The 16,617-nt window shown below is 33.8% G+C and overlaps 1 protein-coding gene across 2 annotated transcripts in view; it reads left to right on the plus strand.

The window, feature by feature from the left end:
- The window catches only part of EDIL3 (EGF like repeats and discoidin domains 3), a 432,319-nt gene that overhangs the window by 301,250 nt on the left and 114,452 nt on the right, over positions 1-16,617 (plus strand). For both annotated transcript variants that reach the window (XM_082458169.1, XM_082458170.1), the window contains 3 exons: positions 8,959-9,114; positions 10,534-10,678; positions 15,062-15,246. In XM_082458169.1, the coding sequence (XP_082314295.1) occupies positions 8,959-9,114; positions 10,534-10,678; positions 15,062-15,246 (486 nt within the window). The remainder of the gene's footprint in view (positions 1-8,958; positions 9,115-10,533; positions 10,679-15,061; positions 15,247-16,617) is intronic.

Consider the following 16,617-nt stretch of genomic DNA (forward strand, 5'->3'; position numbering starts at 1 on the left):
GTCCTTTTCCTTGAGAACAGAGGAGGAAATGAGAGGAACCAATGATCCCTTCCCCCACTTTGAATATCTTTTGCCAGCACTGATTTGAGGATGAACCTCCTTATTTCCTGGCACTGTTACTCATTCCCCACCTTCTGTCTCATTCCTCTTCTCTTATAGAAACTCAGCCTAGAGGAGTTGATGTGTAATCTTTCATTTCACCTTTCCTGGGTTGATTTAGACACATGAATTATTGGAAAGTGCATGATGTTATGTTGTATACGTGTTTGTTTTTCAATTTACATAAATGGTGTTGTGTATATTTCATTCTGTTTTTTTCCACATTCTTATGTTTTTAGATGGCTATGTATGAATCCAGTTCATCACTTCTGACTCTCAGAAAGTATGCTTTTGTGTATGTGTGCAAAAGCACACACAGACACATGCATGTGCGCACATACATTTTATATTTTCAATCTCTATTCCTCTAGGGATAGTCACTTAAGCTGCTCTTCTTTGCTAACATAAAAAATTCTACAATAAATGTGTGTGTGCATTTCTCATTGAGCACCTATGCAGAAATTTGCGGGACTGGGGGAGGAATACCCAGGAATAGTTTAATTTTAATAACAACTCCCGCCATCAGCAGAGGAATACTTCAGCCATACTTGATATTATCTCATGTTTTTTGTTTTGCCATTCTGGCTATACGTTGTTGGCTATAAATTGCTCTTTTTATTTAATTTGCATTTATTTAATTAATAGTGAAAATTTAACTATCAGCATTTCCTTTTCTCTGAATTGCCCTTTAATATGCTTTGCTCCGTTTTCTGTTGTTTTTTTCATCTCTTTGGAGTGTGTGTATGTGTGTGTGTGTGTGTGTGTGTGTTTGTAATAACCCCTTGTATATTTCACATCAGTAGTTCTCAACTGAACTTGAAGTACCCATATGTCTTGTGGAGGCAGGGACTCCCAACGTCCCATTCAGGAAGTTCACAGGTCAACACTATTTCCATAATAATTATAAGATTTTCTTTGCCATCTTCACTGTGTTGACATTTGTACTGTTGCCACAGAACAATGGTGAGTAAAACTGCTGGAGTCTTAGTACAAATCAAGACAGTAGCATCAAACTGTACTAGTAGTCTTTGTATTCACCCCCATTATGCACACGCTGGAGGCCAAAAAGAAAAGAAAACTCCAGCTCATTTAAGAATGTCCTTGATGAAACAGTAATGATCATTAATTTTATTAAATGCCGATGTTGGCCATGTCTTTAATATTCTGCGTGATGACATGGGAATCGCACATAAAGCACTTCTGCTGAGTACTGAACTATGAGGATGATCTCGAGGGAAAGCACTTGGGAGACTGTGTGATTCGCAAGCTGAACTACCCCCTCCTTATTTGAACATTATGTTTACTTCAGAGAACAACTGACAAACCATGACTATTCATACCTGGATATTTGGCAGATATTTTCTTGAAAATGAACAAAGTAGTCCTGCCATATTAAGGAAAACAACTGACAGTATTTGTTGCTAGACAAAACTTGAAATTTCAAGGGAAAATTAGAATTTTGGAAAAAATGTAACTGCCAGCATGAGCTTGAGAGCTTCCAGTGTTTTAAGATTTTTTAATGAAATTGGTGGTGATATTAATGAATGTGACTTTTTGATATTATATAATAAAATGTGTAATCTTTTAGAGAGTCCACATAGCTCCGTGAGTCTATATTTTCCAAATGACAAATGTATGATTTTACAAAACCATGCAGGGGTAAAAGACCCATTTAAAGTGCAAGATAAACCAATGGATTTTAACATAATGAATATGAGAAGTCCACTGGTAGATTTCAGATTCCACACTGCAACTTAAATTTAAGAAACCACTTCTTGTCAAGTTCTGATGTGGTAGCAAAGAAGAATATAAACATTTATCTGGAAAGGTTATTAAAATACTCCTTTTTCCAACTACATATCTGTGTGAAGCTGGCTTTTCTTCATACTTCAGCCAAAAAATATTTTGCAGTAGATTTGATGTGGAAAATAAATATGAGAACCTCCTTATCTTCTCTTAAATCAGATATTAAAGAGATTTACAGAAATGTAAAATAACCTCTCCCCAGTAAAATTTTGGCTTTGGACAATTTATTATTTTACAAAATTATGGAGTTTATGTTAAAATGTAATTGGTTTGTTACTCTTATTTTTAATTAATTAATCAATTATTTTACTATTATTAATAAAGTTATTAACTTTAAAAATTAATAAATATTTCTAAAATTTGTCAGTTTTAGTTTCTAATATAATAAGCATTGATATATATATACCACAATGTCAGGTATCAGTGTATTTTCTCTTTGGGGCCCTCAATAATTTTTGAGAGTAAAGGAGTCTTGAGACCTAAAAGTATAGAACTAGTGCACTAAATAAGCCTGCCAGCTTTTGACATTACAAGTATCTTCTCCCAGGCTGTCACCTTTCTATTACCCTTACCCAACCATGTACTTGGCTGAATAGAAACCTTTAATTTCTTTGGGGAGCCAATTCCATTTTTCCTTCACATTGATGCTTTTCTGGTCTTCTTAAAAGAACAGCTTCTTCAACTCTGAGGTCACAAAAATTATGTTTCTACATTTTCTTCTGTTAGATGAATAGTGTTACTTTTCACATTCGGTCTTCAGTACATTCCAATCCAACTTCATTTCTCTCTATATAGAGAATCAGTTCTCTCAACACCATTTACTAAATAATCTATCCTTTCTCCACTGGCTTGTAGTGCTGCCTCAAGTGTCAATATATATGCGGGACTCTTCCTGGATCCCCTTTCCAATTTGCACGGATATTTTTCTATCTATGTCCTAGCACCACATTATTTTTAATTAAAATGGTCTTGTAATGTCTTAATACATGGCAGATTTCCCCCATTTTGTTACATCTTTTTCAAGATTCATTTAGCTATCTATTAATGAAAGTTTATTTTTCAATGTATAATTTAAAATAAAAAAGTATAGATTTTTAGAATAAATTTATCATGGCAAATAGTTTTTTCTGGATCTTGATGAAAACTGCACAGAATTTACAAACAAAATTGAGGGAATAAGTTTATTATATTGTCTCATCCATTAAAATTTATACTGGTCTTCTATAATGTCCTTTAGTTCAAAAATATTCTCCATAAGTCATATTAATTATTTTTGAGGTTAATTTCTAGATATTTTATAATTACTGTGGTATTATAAATAACATCTTATTTTTTTTACTCTAATTGTATTTGTATTTTGAATAGGTAAGACATCTACAAATTAGAAGCTTCGAAAGACACAAAAGAGTGTAGTAAAAATTCTTCTTCCTAATTCTCTCTTCCAGATATCTGTTTACCTCCTTTTGAAACCATTGTTAACCAGTTTCTTATTTTTGCTTTCAGACATTATAATTATGTACAAGAAAATATGTATATTTATTATTCACCCTTTACAGTAAAGAGGAGTATGCAGTGCACGCTGTCCTGTTACTAAAGTCTTTGTACTCTTTTCACATAATTTCCAGATAATTGTAGATCATCTTCTTTGATACCACACCAGAACTTGAAAGCAGTAATTTCTTAAATCGTATGCTAAGATCTCCTCTCTTTCTCTCCTCTCTCCCTGTCCCCTCCCGTCTCCTTCATTCCTGTTCTTTTGTTTTACAACTGAATTGTATTCATTTTCTGGACTTCTCCATAATGAAATGGCTTAGACCCCTATTGATAGACATCTTAAAATGCTTGAAATTGTGTTATATTATACATAGTGCTGCAGGGAACAACTTTGTACCTACATCATTTTGCCTATGTGTGATTATACTTGTAGGCTACATTCCTAGAATGAAATTGCCGAGTTTAAGAAAATGTGCATTTGTCATTTTGTTTCAAGTCACTAAATTGCCCTTCATAAAAGACTGTGTCATTTATACTCCCACCACGAATGTACATGCTTGCCTATTTCTTTACACTTTTGCTAATACCATATAATAATTTTTTTTTTTTTTTTTTTTTTGCTTTTTGCTCACGTAAAAGGTGAATTATAGTACCTTGGGGTAGATTTAATTCACTTTACATGAAGAAGATTGAGTATCTTTTCATATGTTTAATATCCATATATATTTCCTTAGATGTCAACTAATGAAATCCTTTGCCCATTTTTTTCGTCTTAGGTTGTCTGTGCTTTACCTATTAATTGGTAAGATCTAATATTTTTGATTAATCCTGTGCTCTGATAAAAATATGAATCCCAGTTTGTCATTTGTATTTTGACTTTATTTTGCTTTTTAAAGAAAATTTTAGTTTAATATAATAACATTTGTAAAACCAGTACCATGATTAGAAAGTCATTTTTATCTCTGAGAGTATTCTTAATTCTACATTTCCTCTGTCCTTTGTGGTTTCTTTCTTTCCTTCTTTCTTTCTTTTTTTTCATTTGAGTGTTTAATTTTCCTGGAATTTATGCTGGGATAAAATGACAGATACTGATCTAAATTTATTTATTTAAGATGTCTACCAAATTGTCCCAATCCAGTTATTGAATATTCCATCTTTTCTCCACTAATTTGAACATCACTTATTTCATGTACAAAATTTCCTTACCCACTGGGGTCTATTTATTGATTTTTCTCTTCTGTTTTATTGATCAGTCTGCCTTTACATGTGCCAGTATCACACTATTTTGATTATTTATATTACATTTTCCTTTGATAATTGCTGATATAGATTAATTATATTTTTTAAAATTAATTAATTCATTCATTTTTGGCTGAGTTGGGTCTTTGTTGATGGGCGCTGGCTTTCTCTAGTTGTGGCAAGTGGGGGCTACTATTCGTTGCAGTGTGTGGGTTTCTCATTGTGGTGACTTCTCTTGTTGCGGAGCACAGGGTCTAGGCGTGCGGGCTTTGGTAGTTGAGGCTCACGGGCTCTAGAGCTCAGGCTCAGTAGTTATGGCGCACAGGCTTAGTCGCTCCACGGCATGTGGGATCTTCCCAGACCAGGGCTCAAACCCGTGTCCCCTGAATTGATAGGCAGATTCTCAACTGCTGTGCCACCAGGGAAGCCCGATTAATTATGTGTTGATCTTATATTAAGCAAACTTGCAGAACTTTTATATTAGTTTTTATTATTTGTTACTTCTCTTGAATTTTCAAAGTAAATTGTTATATCATCTGCCAATATGGGCAATATCTTTATCCCATCGCCTTTTAGAAAGGGTTTCATAACCTGTCTTTCTGCTCACTAATTTATTCTTCAACTATGACTCTTTGCTTGAAGTCACCCCATTGGGAACTTGTTCAGCTTCATTTTAAACTTTATTTAACTTTATATTTTTTATTCTCAGTATTTCTAATTGGTTTTTATTATTTTATTATTTAGATGCTTGTTTCTGTCTTATGTTTCAAAAACTCCTTTATCTTTTTAGGGATTTTTAAAAATTTTTTTGAAATCTTAACCTGCCACCTGTCAGGAACCCATTAATTTCCCCTTTTCCCCCATGTTAAATCTAATGGTTAGATTCACACACACACACACACACACACACACACACACACACACTTAAACATAATAGCCCTAAATATCTTATTAGTACATAGCTTTGGAAGTTGATTTCAAAGTTTTTTTCATATGGTTATTATGATTATTAGCTCATATAAGGGCAGAACACAGAAAAGGAATGCCCCCTTTTCATTTAAAGAACAACAAAAACTAAAAATCAACCCAAAGAGCAAGCACAGAGCTTTCTGGGTGGCAGGTATTATTAAATTTCTACATGCATTATATCATGTAATTTTCACATGTAAGAATTCTATTAAAATCCATTTTACTAGGGAGGAAATTAAATTTCAGAAAGCTTAGACAAGTTGTTCAAGATATATTGGTGGGAAGTGGCAAAAGCCAGGGCCGAAACTGTCAGTATTTTTCTGCCTTCTGCTTGGTCTTTGCCTGGGTTCTAGGCATTCTAGATCCAGATTACGTATCTTAATATTTACATTAATGCAGGGAAAACAGTTCACTCAAAACACCTTAGAAAGTACTTTTGTTTTTTTAAGGACATGCAGTATACCTACTACCCAGTGGAACAGTAATTTCTCTGAAACCAGATAAATAAATGAAAATATTTTATTGCATATCCAAACATCTATCAAGGCCACAGGGAGTAATTTTGGGATTTCTGATATAACCCCCTTTAGTAGACCTTTAGTTTATTTACACCTTCATACAGGCAGAATAAACAGAAGTCAGATCAGCTTTTGGCCGATGTTATTTTACAAAAAGATCACAAAATAATGTTGGAGTGGGATGAAACGGGATTACTTGCAGCAAGTTTTGTGGTAGAGATGTTTTTAAAATCATGTGATAACCTTCTCCCAAGGTTTACTTTATTTCTCACAGTAATATAGATTCCTGGTATTAAATTTGTGTGTGATTATGACAGTGAAATCTTAGCTCTTTTATATATGAATTCCTTATTATTCCAAGTTTAATAATACTAAATACAGGAGAACTCAAAAGCCTAAAACCTAGTAATTGCTAATAATCCCTGAACCAGTATTCTATGAATCACTTTTTGGTTGTTATTTTTTATTTGATGAAAACAGTACTGATATTTAATTACAAATACCTACTAAAAGTAGATCCCACCCAAGTTGGGTGCTGTTTACTCTCTGGAATTCCAGCTCCTTGAGATATATATTCAGAGCTTGCAAATATTAGAGCAAACAGGAATCCTTTAAAACATCATTTCTGATATGACTTAGAGAGAAACATGTACTCAGATTTTCATTTTTTGATTGTTACACAATTTAAGCTTCAGAAAATTAGTCTACAGCTCATCAGCTAAAACTCTAGCAGAGATAATTTGGCCATCTATAAGGGGGTGTAAACAAGATAATTGAAACAAGATAAAAGATAATGAAAAAGGAATGTTCAGCAGTATCAAGTGTGGAATTTGGCTTCCAAAATGGGAGGAAACGTGATTCATAGTGTCCACTGTTTATGTTATATTTATTAGAAAGATTTAGACTATGAAGAGTCTCCATGTGAAAAAAAAATGCTATACATATGCTAGTGGAAGAATATGGCTCTTTCATAGCAATGGGCTCGTTTACCTAACATACAGATAAAGTCTCTTTCGGAGATAACCTTTACCAAATCTCACAGTTAAAATTACAAAATCATCTTTAGAGAACGAATTGAGATAAAAGAGTAATAAGTAAAATTTACCTTCATGGGGAGTATTCTTTTATTTGTACCTCCAAACAAGAATGGGACATAAAATGTATTCATGTCAGTGATTTTGATGTCTAAGTATTAAAATGAGAAAAGCAAAATCAGATATATGAGTCAACTCACTTCGCACTGTTGAAGAAAAAAGGGACCACAGGCCCAGAATTTAAAAACAAAAATGTTGTTTATAGGTTTGCTTTACAAGAGTGAAACGTGGGCATGCTCGCCAGTCAGAGGCTGGGGACCATCCACCCCAGTTCTTTAACTCATCCAGATTCCAGATGAGTAAGACAGAGACTCGTTTTACGAGCACTAGTTGGGGAAAAACCATCAGAGAGGGAAGATGAGACTTAGGGAAACTCAGAATAGGGAGGAAGGTGGACCGTGCCATGTTAGCAAACTTTCAGAAGCTTGAAAGGGCACTGGCCACATGCAAGATTCAGGATTGCCCTTAACACATTAACACGTTTAAAATCTATAAATCCAGGGAAATAAAACATTGTAGGTCTTTTAATGAGTCACAGTGTTTGTCTGGGGTGGGAACTCTTTAATGATTGCTTTCACAGTTCCAATTTTTGACTTTTTAAATGTATGACATGTTTTTAATCATATAAAAACAATGATTCTAGAGGCGCTGGTTTCTTCATGCACATCCTCCGCCATTTCAAATGTTAACTCTTATAGTCCCGTCAGAGAGTGGAAAATCCTTATCACTTACATGAATCTGAAGATTTTCTGGTTTTCTCAGGAAATGGTCTCTGAATTATTAACAATATTATAGTATAACAGATTTAAATTATTCTGATTTGTAATTGGTGGAGAGGAGAGCTTTATAGTGATTTGTCAAGAACATTGAAACAGTGCTTTTCTACTGAGCTTAAGATTTTATAGACATCATAAAGGCATTTTAAAGTGAATAGAACAATTTTTAATGTTTGCCCATATATGAAGAAAGTATTTTTCTTACATGGTAGCATTTAATGAATGATTATATTGTGTCAAAAGGAGATTTCTATTTAAATATGAGAAAAATGTTGAAAGATTTATTAGGTGACAGTTATGCTGCAGCAAACTATTGTAGGGTGATTTGGAATGGGGAGAAAATATCAGTTAGAACATCTCCATATAATGAAATGAGAAGTATTTGGTGAAAAACCCTCAATGGCCAGTGTGTACTTACACAACCCATAGCAGAGACTACAGTATAAAGATTGAGAAACTGAAGATACTTTTGTACTTGTTTTTTGCCATCATTGTTGTCTTTACCTTTTCTTATTCTAATACTCAAAGATCTCAAAGAGGTTTGCATGTTTTATTTTAATGGAAATTTCTTGAAGGCTAAAGCAGTTGAGACACACTAACAGTTATACTGACATTAGTTTCATAGTAATGTCATTGAGGTTATTTTGAGAAGATAACATTCTCATTTTTCACTTTGCTAACTCATACTTACATATCATAATCAACCAAATGCTTTCAGTACTTATATTTTGGGGACACATGGCCCTTTTCAAATCTTGTTCCTACATATTGCTTTACTTTAAAAAAAAAAAAAAGTATACCATCAGAGAAAGACATTTTGAAGCTAAGCTTGATATATGCTTGTTTTGTATTATTTAAAATCTTTACTAATAAATAAAAATGTTCCATTTTCAAATTTGATATCATCAGCATTGTTATCCTGAAAGCAGTGAAATTATAGTTGATTATGCCTTGTCTCCTCAGATAAATTTACAAAGAAAAATGAGAGTTACTGGTGTGATTACTCAAGGAGCCAAGAGGATTGGAAGCCCAGAGTATACAAAATCCTACAAAATTGCCTACAGTAATGATGGAAAGACTTGGGCAATGTACACAGTGAAAGGCACCAATGAGGATATGGTAAGACTTACATGACATTATTAATTTGAAAGTAAACTCCCATAAATGATCATGGATTACCAAATGATTACTGAATATTCAGCAGAAGTCTTATGCTGTTGAAAGTAAATTTATGATTCTTTTAATTGCACCAGTGGTGTGGAGAGGGTACGGTGGTATCCCAAATTATCAATGTACAGTAGCTACCTTTGAAATCTTTCTCAGATTTTAATTGGTGGTCCTATAAACACTTTATCACAAGGTTAGCATAGTCCTGTGTATGAAATTAAGTTTTATTTTAACAACAGTCAGCTTTCAATTTCATTTTATTGCTTTGACAGATTAGCAATCTCCTTAATCAAATAAATACAGATCAAAACTTTTATTTTTAAAGAAAAAATATAATTTTTAAAGAAAAACACCAAGTTATAGAAAACATAAATATCTTTATATACTTCATATTGGAAGAAAATTTTGTTATTTAGCAGAATAAAATATTTTAGAAGAAATGGATATAATATTCTATGTCTCCTTTACCTTTTCATATGATATTTCTAATTTTTTAATTAATTTTACCCCCAATTTTTAATTTAGAAAAATCAGCACTGCAGCTCATTCCATTTAAAACTGAGTCATTAGACTAGACTCTCCTACATTTTATGAATGATTTTTTAAGTTACCTTCTTAAATGAATTTAATAGGTTTTCTGATTATGTAGAGGGTAAAATGAGAATGAGATTTAAAGGAATTAAAAATAACACATTTTAGCACTTAATTTTTAGAGAAAATTAGCTTTTCACTGGAGATATATATGAAGAATTAGGAGTCTCTTATCTGGGACAGACTGATAAGGAAGTAATCTTGAGGAATCAGACCCTAAAATGTCATAAATCTGATCACAGTATTAGAGAAATTGAGTGATCAGGAAGCAATAGTGAAGACTGGTTCCTAAAAACAAAATGAAACAAAAAAACTATAATCACTAAGTAGCAAAATGAGCAGACAGACCCCTGTCCCAGATTAAGTTGAAAGATTAAGGTAGTCTGAAGGACTGGCCTTAAATTGACACGACCATCATAGTAAGGTATAGATTAAGCCATAGGTCACAGTGGTTTACAGCTTTAATGAGGATTCTGTCTATAGGCTTGGTTTTTTTTTTTTTTTTTTTAGGGAAAAAAGCATTATATTTTATTTATATCAGTAGAAGGAAAATAAAATACTAAGGTTGCAGAAAGGTATTAAATATTGAATTTACAGAAAATTATATTTATATTCACTTCTCATGGCAAGGTGCTTTCTAAATGCTCCAGACCCCTAGATTATTTAATCCAATCTTTGAGAGATTACGTTGTGTAGGATATAGGGTCAATATATGAAAATAGGTTTTAAAAAAAAGCTGTTGCAATTAATAATTTTAAACTATGTTATCTCTTTACATAGGTGTTCCGTGGAAATGTGGATAACAACACACCCTATGCTAACTCTTTCACGCCCCCCATAAAAGCTCAGTACGTGAGACTCTATCCCCAAGTCTGTCGAAGACACTGCACTTTGAGAATGGAGCTTCTTGGATGTGAACTGTCAGGTGAGTCTCATATTATGTATTTCTGTACTCTCTTTAAAGGTAAAAAAAGTACATTTGTATGTAGTGTGTTTCTAACTTGCAAATTTTCAACACTCATAGATGTTCATTTCTGCTACAGAATGTCTAGGGCTTGGTTCAATGAGAAAGAGAGAGAGAGAGAGGATAAACAAGTTCTATAACATGCTACAGAATAGAATTAACGTAGAAGGGGCAATGTATTTCTTTGAGTGGTCAAAGAAAGTACAACACATTTTCATTGGAAACTTTTGTCAAATTTAAATGTGCCTTCTTGATTTTAATAGTAAGTATGATTTATGTTTTATGAAAAAATTTCAGTAAAAACTGGAATCTGCCTGACCTCATAAATTGCAGTTACATTTAGGCTATACGGCATAGAAAAGTAAGCTTTATCTTCGTACATCTACCATAAGAATTTAGTTTTGTCTTTTTTTTTTTTTTTAGGTTTTATGAAACATGTAAATTTATCATTGCTTCCAAGGAGACAATACTTTAAAACCAAGATTGCTACTATAAATTCATTCTTAGATCATTCTTATCTAACAATCTGCTTATTGTACAAACAGTGGTTTTCGAACACAAAGATAATCTATCAAGGCATTCAGATTTAAATAATCCGTGTCTTCCAGGAGCATCAGGACTAGTTATAAAGATGAAGACTTTATGAGTGGATCTCACAGTCGTTCACTTTCAATCTAGCTAGATTCTGAACTAAACAGAAAACATTGTCTAGGCATTTCACTATGCTATATTTTTGGTGGTTGTTCTTATATTTCTATCATCAACATTTACAAACTATCTTTGCCACTTTGGCCTGAGATTTTGTTCAAACCACTGTGTTTTTAAGAAAACTAGAAATTCATGTGTGCCCCACTTTTTAGTGTAACCTCCAAGTATGAGAGACTTTCGTCATACTTACAGAAGTGCCGTTTAGTTAAAAATAGGACACATCCCTGCAAAGAGACAACTGAGAGCTTTTTATTCATTTCAAAATGTTGCATATAGGTTAAAACGCGCACGCTTTATCTATTTCCCTTCTTGGGTTTATTTGTGACGTTAAGAAAGGGAATGATTTTCAAGGAAATAGAAGTTACTATTAAAAAACAACCAAACTTTAAATGAACCCATTACATTCAAAGGAGTTAGAGACATTTGGGCAGATGAGTGAATCTATTGATATTTTAAGAATCACATTTTCATATTATATATGGGTGTCTTTTATGAAGCAGTCAACATACAGTTTTAGTACCATTAATTATCGAAATGGGGATGTTTTCCTTATTTTGGTAATTTGAACTGGCTTATTGACTACCAGTAAATCACAGCAGAATTATTGCTGCACAGTGTTTATGTTGCATGTCACTATATCACCACAGGCCAGTGTCATCCGTAAGTCATTCATCATAAAGCAATCAAGAGGAAGCCACAGTATGATGAAGTTTGCTGTTAAGTCCCATGCTTTTCAGGTGCTACAACATCACCTTCCCCAATTTTTCAGTCTTTTGATTCATGAGGGCCAGTCTCTCAGACATGGCACAGTTACACCCCTAAGATATGAATATATTTTACTTTCAAGTTTGACAAGAGGTTACACCTGACCCTTTATGGATTTTTATGTTTTCAAAAAGAAGCCATACCTCATCTCCCAACCCCACAAAATGATTTTGAAAGTGTATGCAGAGAATAATATCTCTTAATGAATGCTTATGAAAAAATAAATAAATAAAAATTTAAAAAACAATGGGACTTCCTTGGCGGTCCAGTGGTTAAGACTCTGCGCTCCTGATGCAGGGGGCACGGGTTTGATCCCTGGTCGGGGAACTAAGATCCCACACGCCCTGTGGTGTGGCCAAATAAATAAATAAAAATTTAAAGCTAGGGCACCTCACTTTAGAAATAATCAATTTTGTTAATACCTCATTTTGTTCAGGTGCTCTCCATGTTGGTAAAAGAGTTAATTTATACATATAAAATCATATGGATGAGGAGGGAAATTGGTGATGTGAGGCAAATTGACAGAGAGGTTAGCTATAACACTTGGAAATAAACATTAGTAGAATGTACCAAACTATTTCCCACAATCCAGTGCAACACTGTAAAGCCCAAGGCTGCCTTATTGTATTCAATAAACTGTTATAAGAGCTCTCAGCCTGCCTAGAAGATAGCAGTTAATCTTTTTCCAGATACTTACAAAGAAAATTCCCCTAAATTCTCCGAAAGAGATATGATGTAAGATGTTTAGAATGAAATGGATCATGACTGTAATTAGTAGAATAGTCATTCATTCATTCTTTGAACAAATTATTCAGCACTTCCTCCGGGCTGAGTACTAGACAGCAGAGTGGGTAATGAAATGAATTCTATAACTAAGCAGAAATGGTCAAAGTAAAGGTATCCCTTTTCTATCCAATACTTCAAAAACTGTTACATCGCAAAAAGGAGAAAAGCAACTTTGTGTCTCTTTCCTTTGTGTCTCTTCTGCAAGCCAAGCAGTTGTACAGAGATTCCAGTGGCAAGGTGGGGGGTTGGTGGTGATAACAAAAGAAAAAGTCAGAAATCCATAATACAGACAATGCACGTTACCTTAGAACTGCTTGAAGATAAAGAGCATGCTATTAAGACTTTAGGACTTTCTAAAATCTTTGAGATTTTTGTCATGAAATTTTTCTTTTTCAGAATTCGTATTTAGGATTTAGAACTACTTATATCGTGGAACTTGGGGTATATAGGTCTTCTATGCCTGCAACTCAACAAAACTTGAGCTAAGACATCCAGTTGGCTAGCCCTCTATGTCAGTCTCTGTCATGTTTGCATAGGATAGGAATTTCCTAGAAGGTGGAAGTGAAGGCAAATATGGAGGAGCCTCAAGAAGGAAGACTTGATCTAGATTGACTAGGACAGAAAGCCAGTAATTGCAATTAAGAATTACATTTATCAGTGAAAAGTTCTAAACCACCTCTCTTAGAGCCTGGACTGAAAATGGTCTAGTTTCAGAAACTGCAGCCAATCATAGGATATTCTTTTAATACTCACTGGTATGCTGATTTGGGGACTTAATATTGTCATCTGTTGGAATAAGCTTTATGAAGATAATAAAAATAGCTAACGTTTACTGAATGCTAGCTATATGCCAGCACTGTTTCTAAATATTTTATCAACTAATTTCTTAGAAGACTTCTTTTAAGATAATTTTGATTATTATGACCATTTTATAGATGAGAAGACTGAGGCACAAAGCGGTTAAATAATGAGTACAAGGCCACACAGCTAGTGTGTAGGGCATTAGCAGAGCATGAAGAGATGACATTGATCAGAGAAGTCTCCTATTTTATCTTGGCTTTCTTGATGACCAAACTTACCTGTGTGTTCCTTGGCCAAAAGGTAAAATTTTACATATGGAAGACTCAGCTGCTGGCTAGTATGATAATAGAATCATGCTTTCCATTACAAGCTTTGTGAATGTGAATTTTGTCACAATTGCAATTCAACATTGGGAAATCCTGTGTATAGGTACATACACACATACAAGATTTTTCAAGGACAAACAAACCCAAATTTTGTACCATGTCAAACCTGAAAATATATGTGGCAGATTTGAAAATCTTCAAAAAATATCCAATACTAGAGGTTATGGAGTATGATTAAAACATAAAAATTTATGAAAAGTCTTGTCCAGTAATGGTTTTTGCTAGAATTAGCTTATTTTTTTTCTGTTATCTGTTAGTTTAAATTCTACACTAGCACAATGTCAGGTATATGGTATACGCTGAATAAATATTAGTTTCCTATATTGCAGAAGAAGCCATGTTGGTATTATAAGAATCAGTGATAATGATTAACAGGTTTCTTGGAAAACAAATGCTGTCCAGTTTAGAATATACCATTGGAGCAGTTTGTGAAAATGACTTTGTACTGAGGGAATTTTCATTTTCAGTATTATGAAAACAAATAAAAGAAAACCAAATATCCTCTCTGAGAAAATGTTCCATTTTTAAAGACAAAATGAAACTGTTGAAAACCGGGAAACCGTCATGAGGCTATCAGTAATAAGACAGGAGAGAGCATTTCAGCATTGCTTTCATTTTGCAAAATCATCTATCACAGAAAAGTAGTTTGAATTGTCTGTCTTGTTTTCAATTTTTCCAAAATATATTCAGACAAAATAGCTTGAATTGGTTATCTTGTTTTTCGATTTTGTTCCCGATTTATTTCTGATTATAGTCGTTTTTTGAATTTAGATGCTCTCTCTTTGGGAGAATGAATAGCATTATGCTTAATCCTCTCTTGCCTATCCAAAATGAATGCAGAAAACTTCCCAGCATGATAAATTATTTTTCTCATAGAGCCCTTCTCATTTTCTTCCAGGCTGTTCTGAGCCTCTGGGGATGAAATCAGGACACATACAGGACTATCAGATCACTGCTTCCAGCATCTTCAGAACTCTCAATATGGACATGTTCACTTGGGAACCAAGGAAAGCTCGGCTGGACAAGCAGGGCAAAGTGAATGCCTGGACCTCCGGCCACAATGACCAGTCACAATGGTTACAGGTAATATTTTCTAAAAATGTCTCACTACCCACTTTTCCTCTTCCTTAGAAGATTTCCTGTTGGTTAGATAAATATCGGAGTCATTATCTTCATACTAGTTTAAATGCACCTTCCTCTGTGGCTTAACTAAATGGGTAAAACAAAAATGCCTTATGAATCCGTTTTCGTGTGCTATTTTTACTCTGATGTTGATTTATAGATGTTACTGTCAGACCGATGCAGCAGAGTGGACCAAATCACACTACATGTAGGTCAATTTGATTGATTATGAGAGGATTTGCATTTTAACTCTCATCTGTTCTAATGCTTTGTGTCAATATTGGTTTGAAAGCATCACAGCAGGAATCCAAACCACCTTGAAATCATGCCACTGACCAGCAGATTGTTCCCATAGAATCATGACTCATGACTTATTAGCTCTTTATCTGTGGTTGCTAAGCAATGGAGCAATTTGATTACATTCTCATAAGAAAGCTTGCTTGTAGAAGGAAAGCATAGACAGTGCAGTCTGTTTATCATTTGCAAATGAGGTAAGATTATAGTCAGTGCTTCTTAAAACAACCTTCTTGAAGCGCACTTATTTATGGAGTACTTTTAAGTATGCACAAATTTGTTAATGTCTTCTGTAGCAAAGAAAAGTAAGACAGCTTAATTCCATAATGAGGTCATTTTATTTGAAAGATATGCGTTCTCCTCTTATTGATTTTTATGCTGCATGTATGTGTTTCAGAACTGTAGTAATTCATTGTATTTCTGGAAATCATGAAAACAATTACAATAGCAAATGTCACCCCTCATCAAACCAGATTTGCCACATATGAAACTCTTCTTACCAAGTCACCTGAAATTTCCAATAGTCTCTTCTTTCTTGACCGTACTTTTCCCTATTCTTACAGAAATATTCACTTTTTTTCTTTACTGTCCCCTAACATTCTACCTGGATCTTTATTGATCTGAAGCTTTATTTAGTTCTTTCATTACCATACATAATGGATATAATTATGTATGTCTTTCTCCTTTTACTATTCTGTGAACTTTCTGAAGGTAGGCTTTATACATATATATGTATGTAATACAGGACATATTTATCATCCCAGAACCCAGCCTCATGTCCTTGCCTATATGTAGCAGTACTACTAAATTAAATCATTCATTTGACAAATGTTTGTGATGTACCTCTGAAGCGTCACATACCATGATAAATAGCGATGTCACATGAGCGAGCAACACACTCTTCTTGCTCCGAAGACATTACCTCTTTCATAAACCATTCCTTTTATTTGCTTTGCATGACACCACACTGTGTTTTTCTTCATCCTTCTCGCCGCTGCTTCCCACTGTCCCCCAGGCCACCCTTCCTCTGCCTGTTAT

This window comes from Balaenoptera physalus, assembly GCF_965194825.1.
Source record: "Balaenoptera physalus genome assembly, chromosome: 3".
NCBI classification, from domain to species: Eukaryota; Metazoa; Chordata; class Mammalia; order Artiodactyla; family Balaenopteridae; genus Balaenoptera; species Balaenoptera physalus.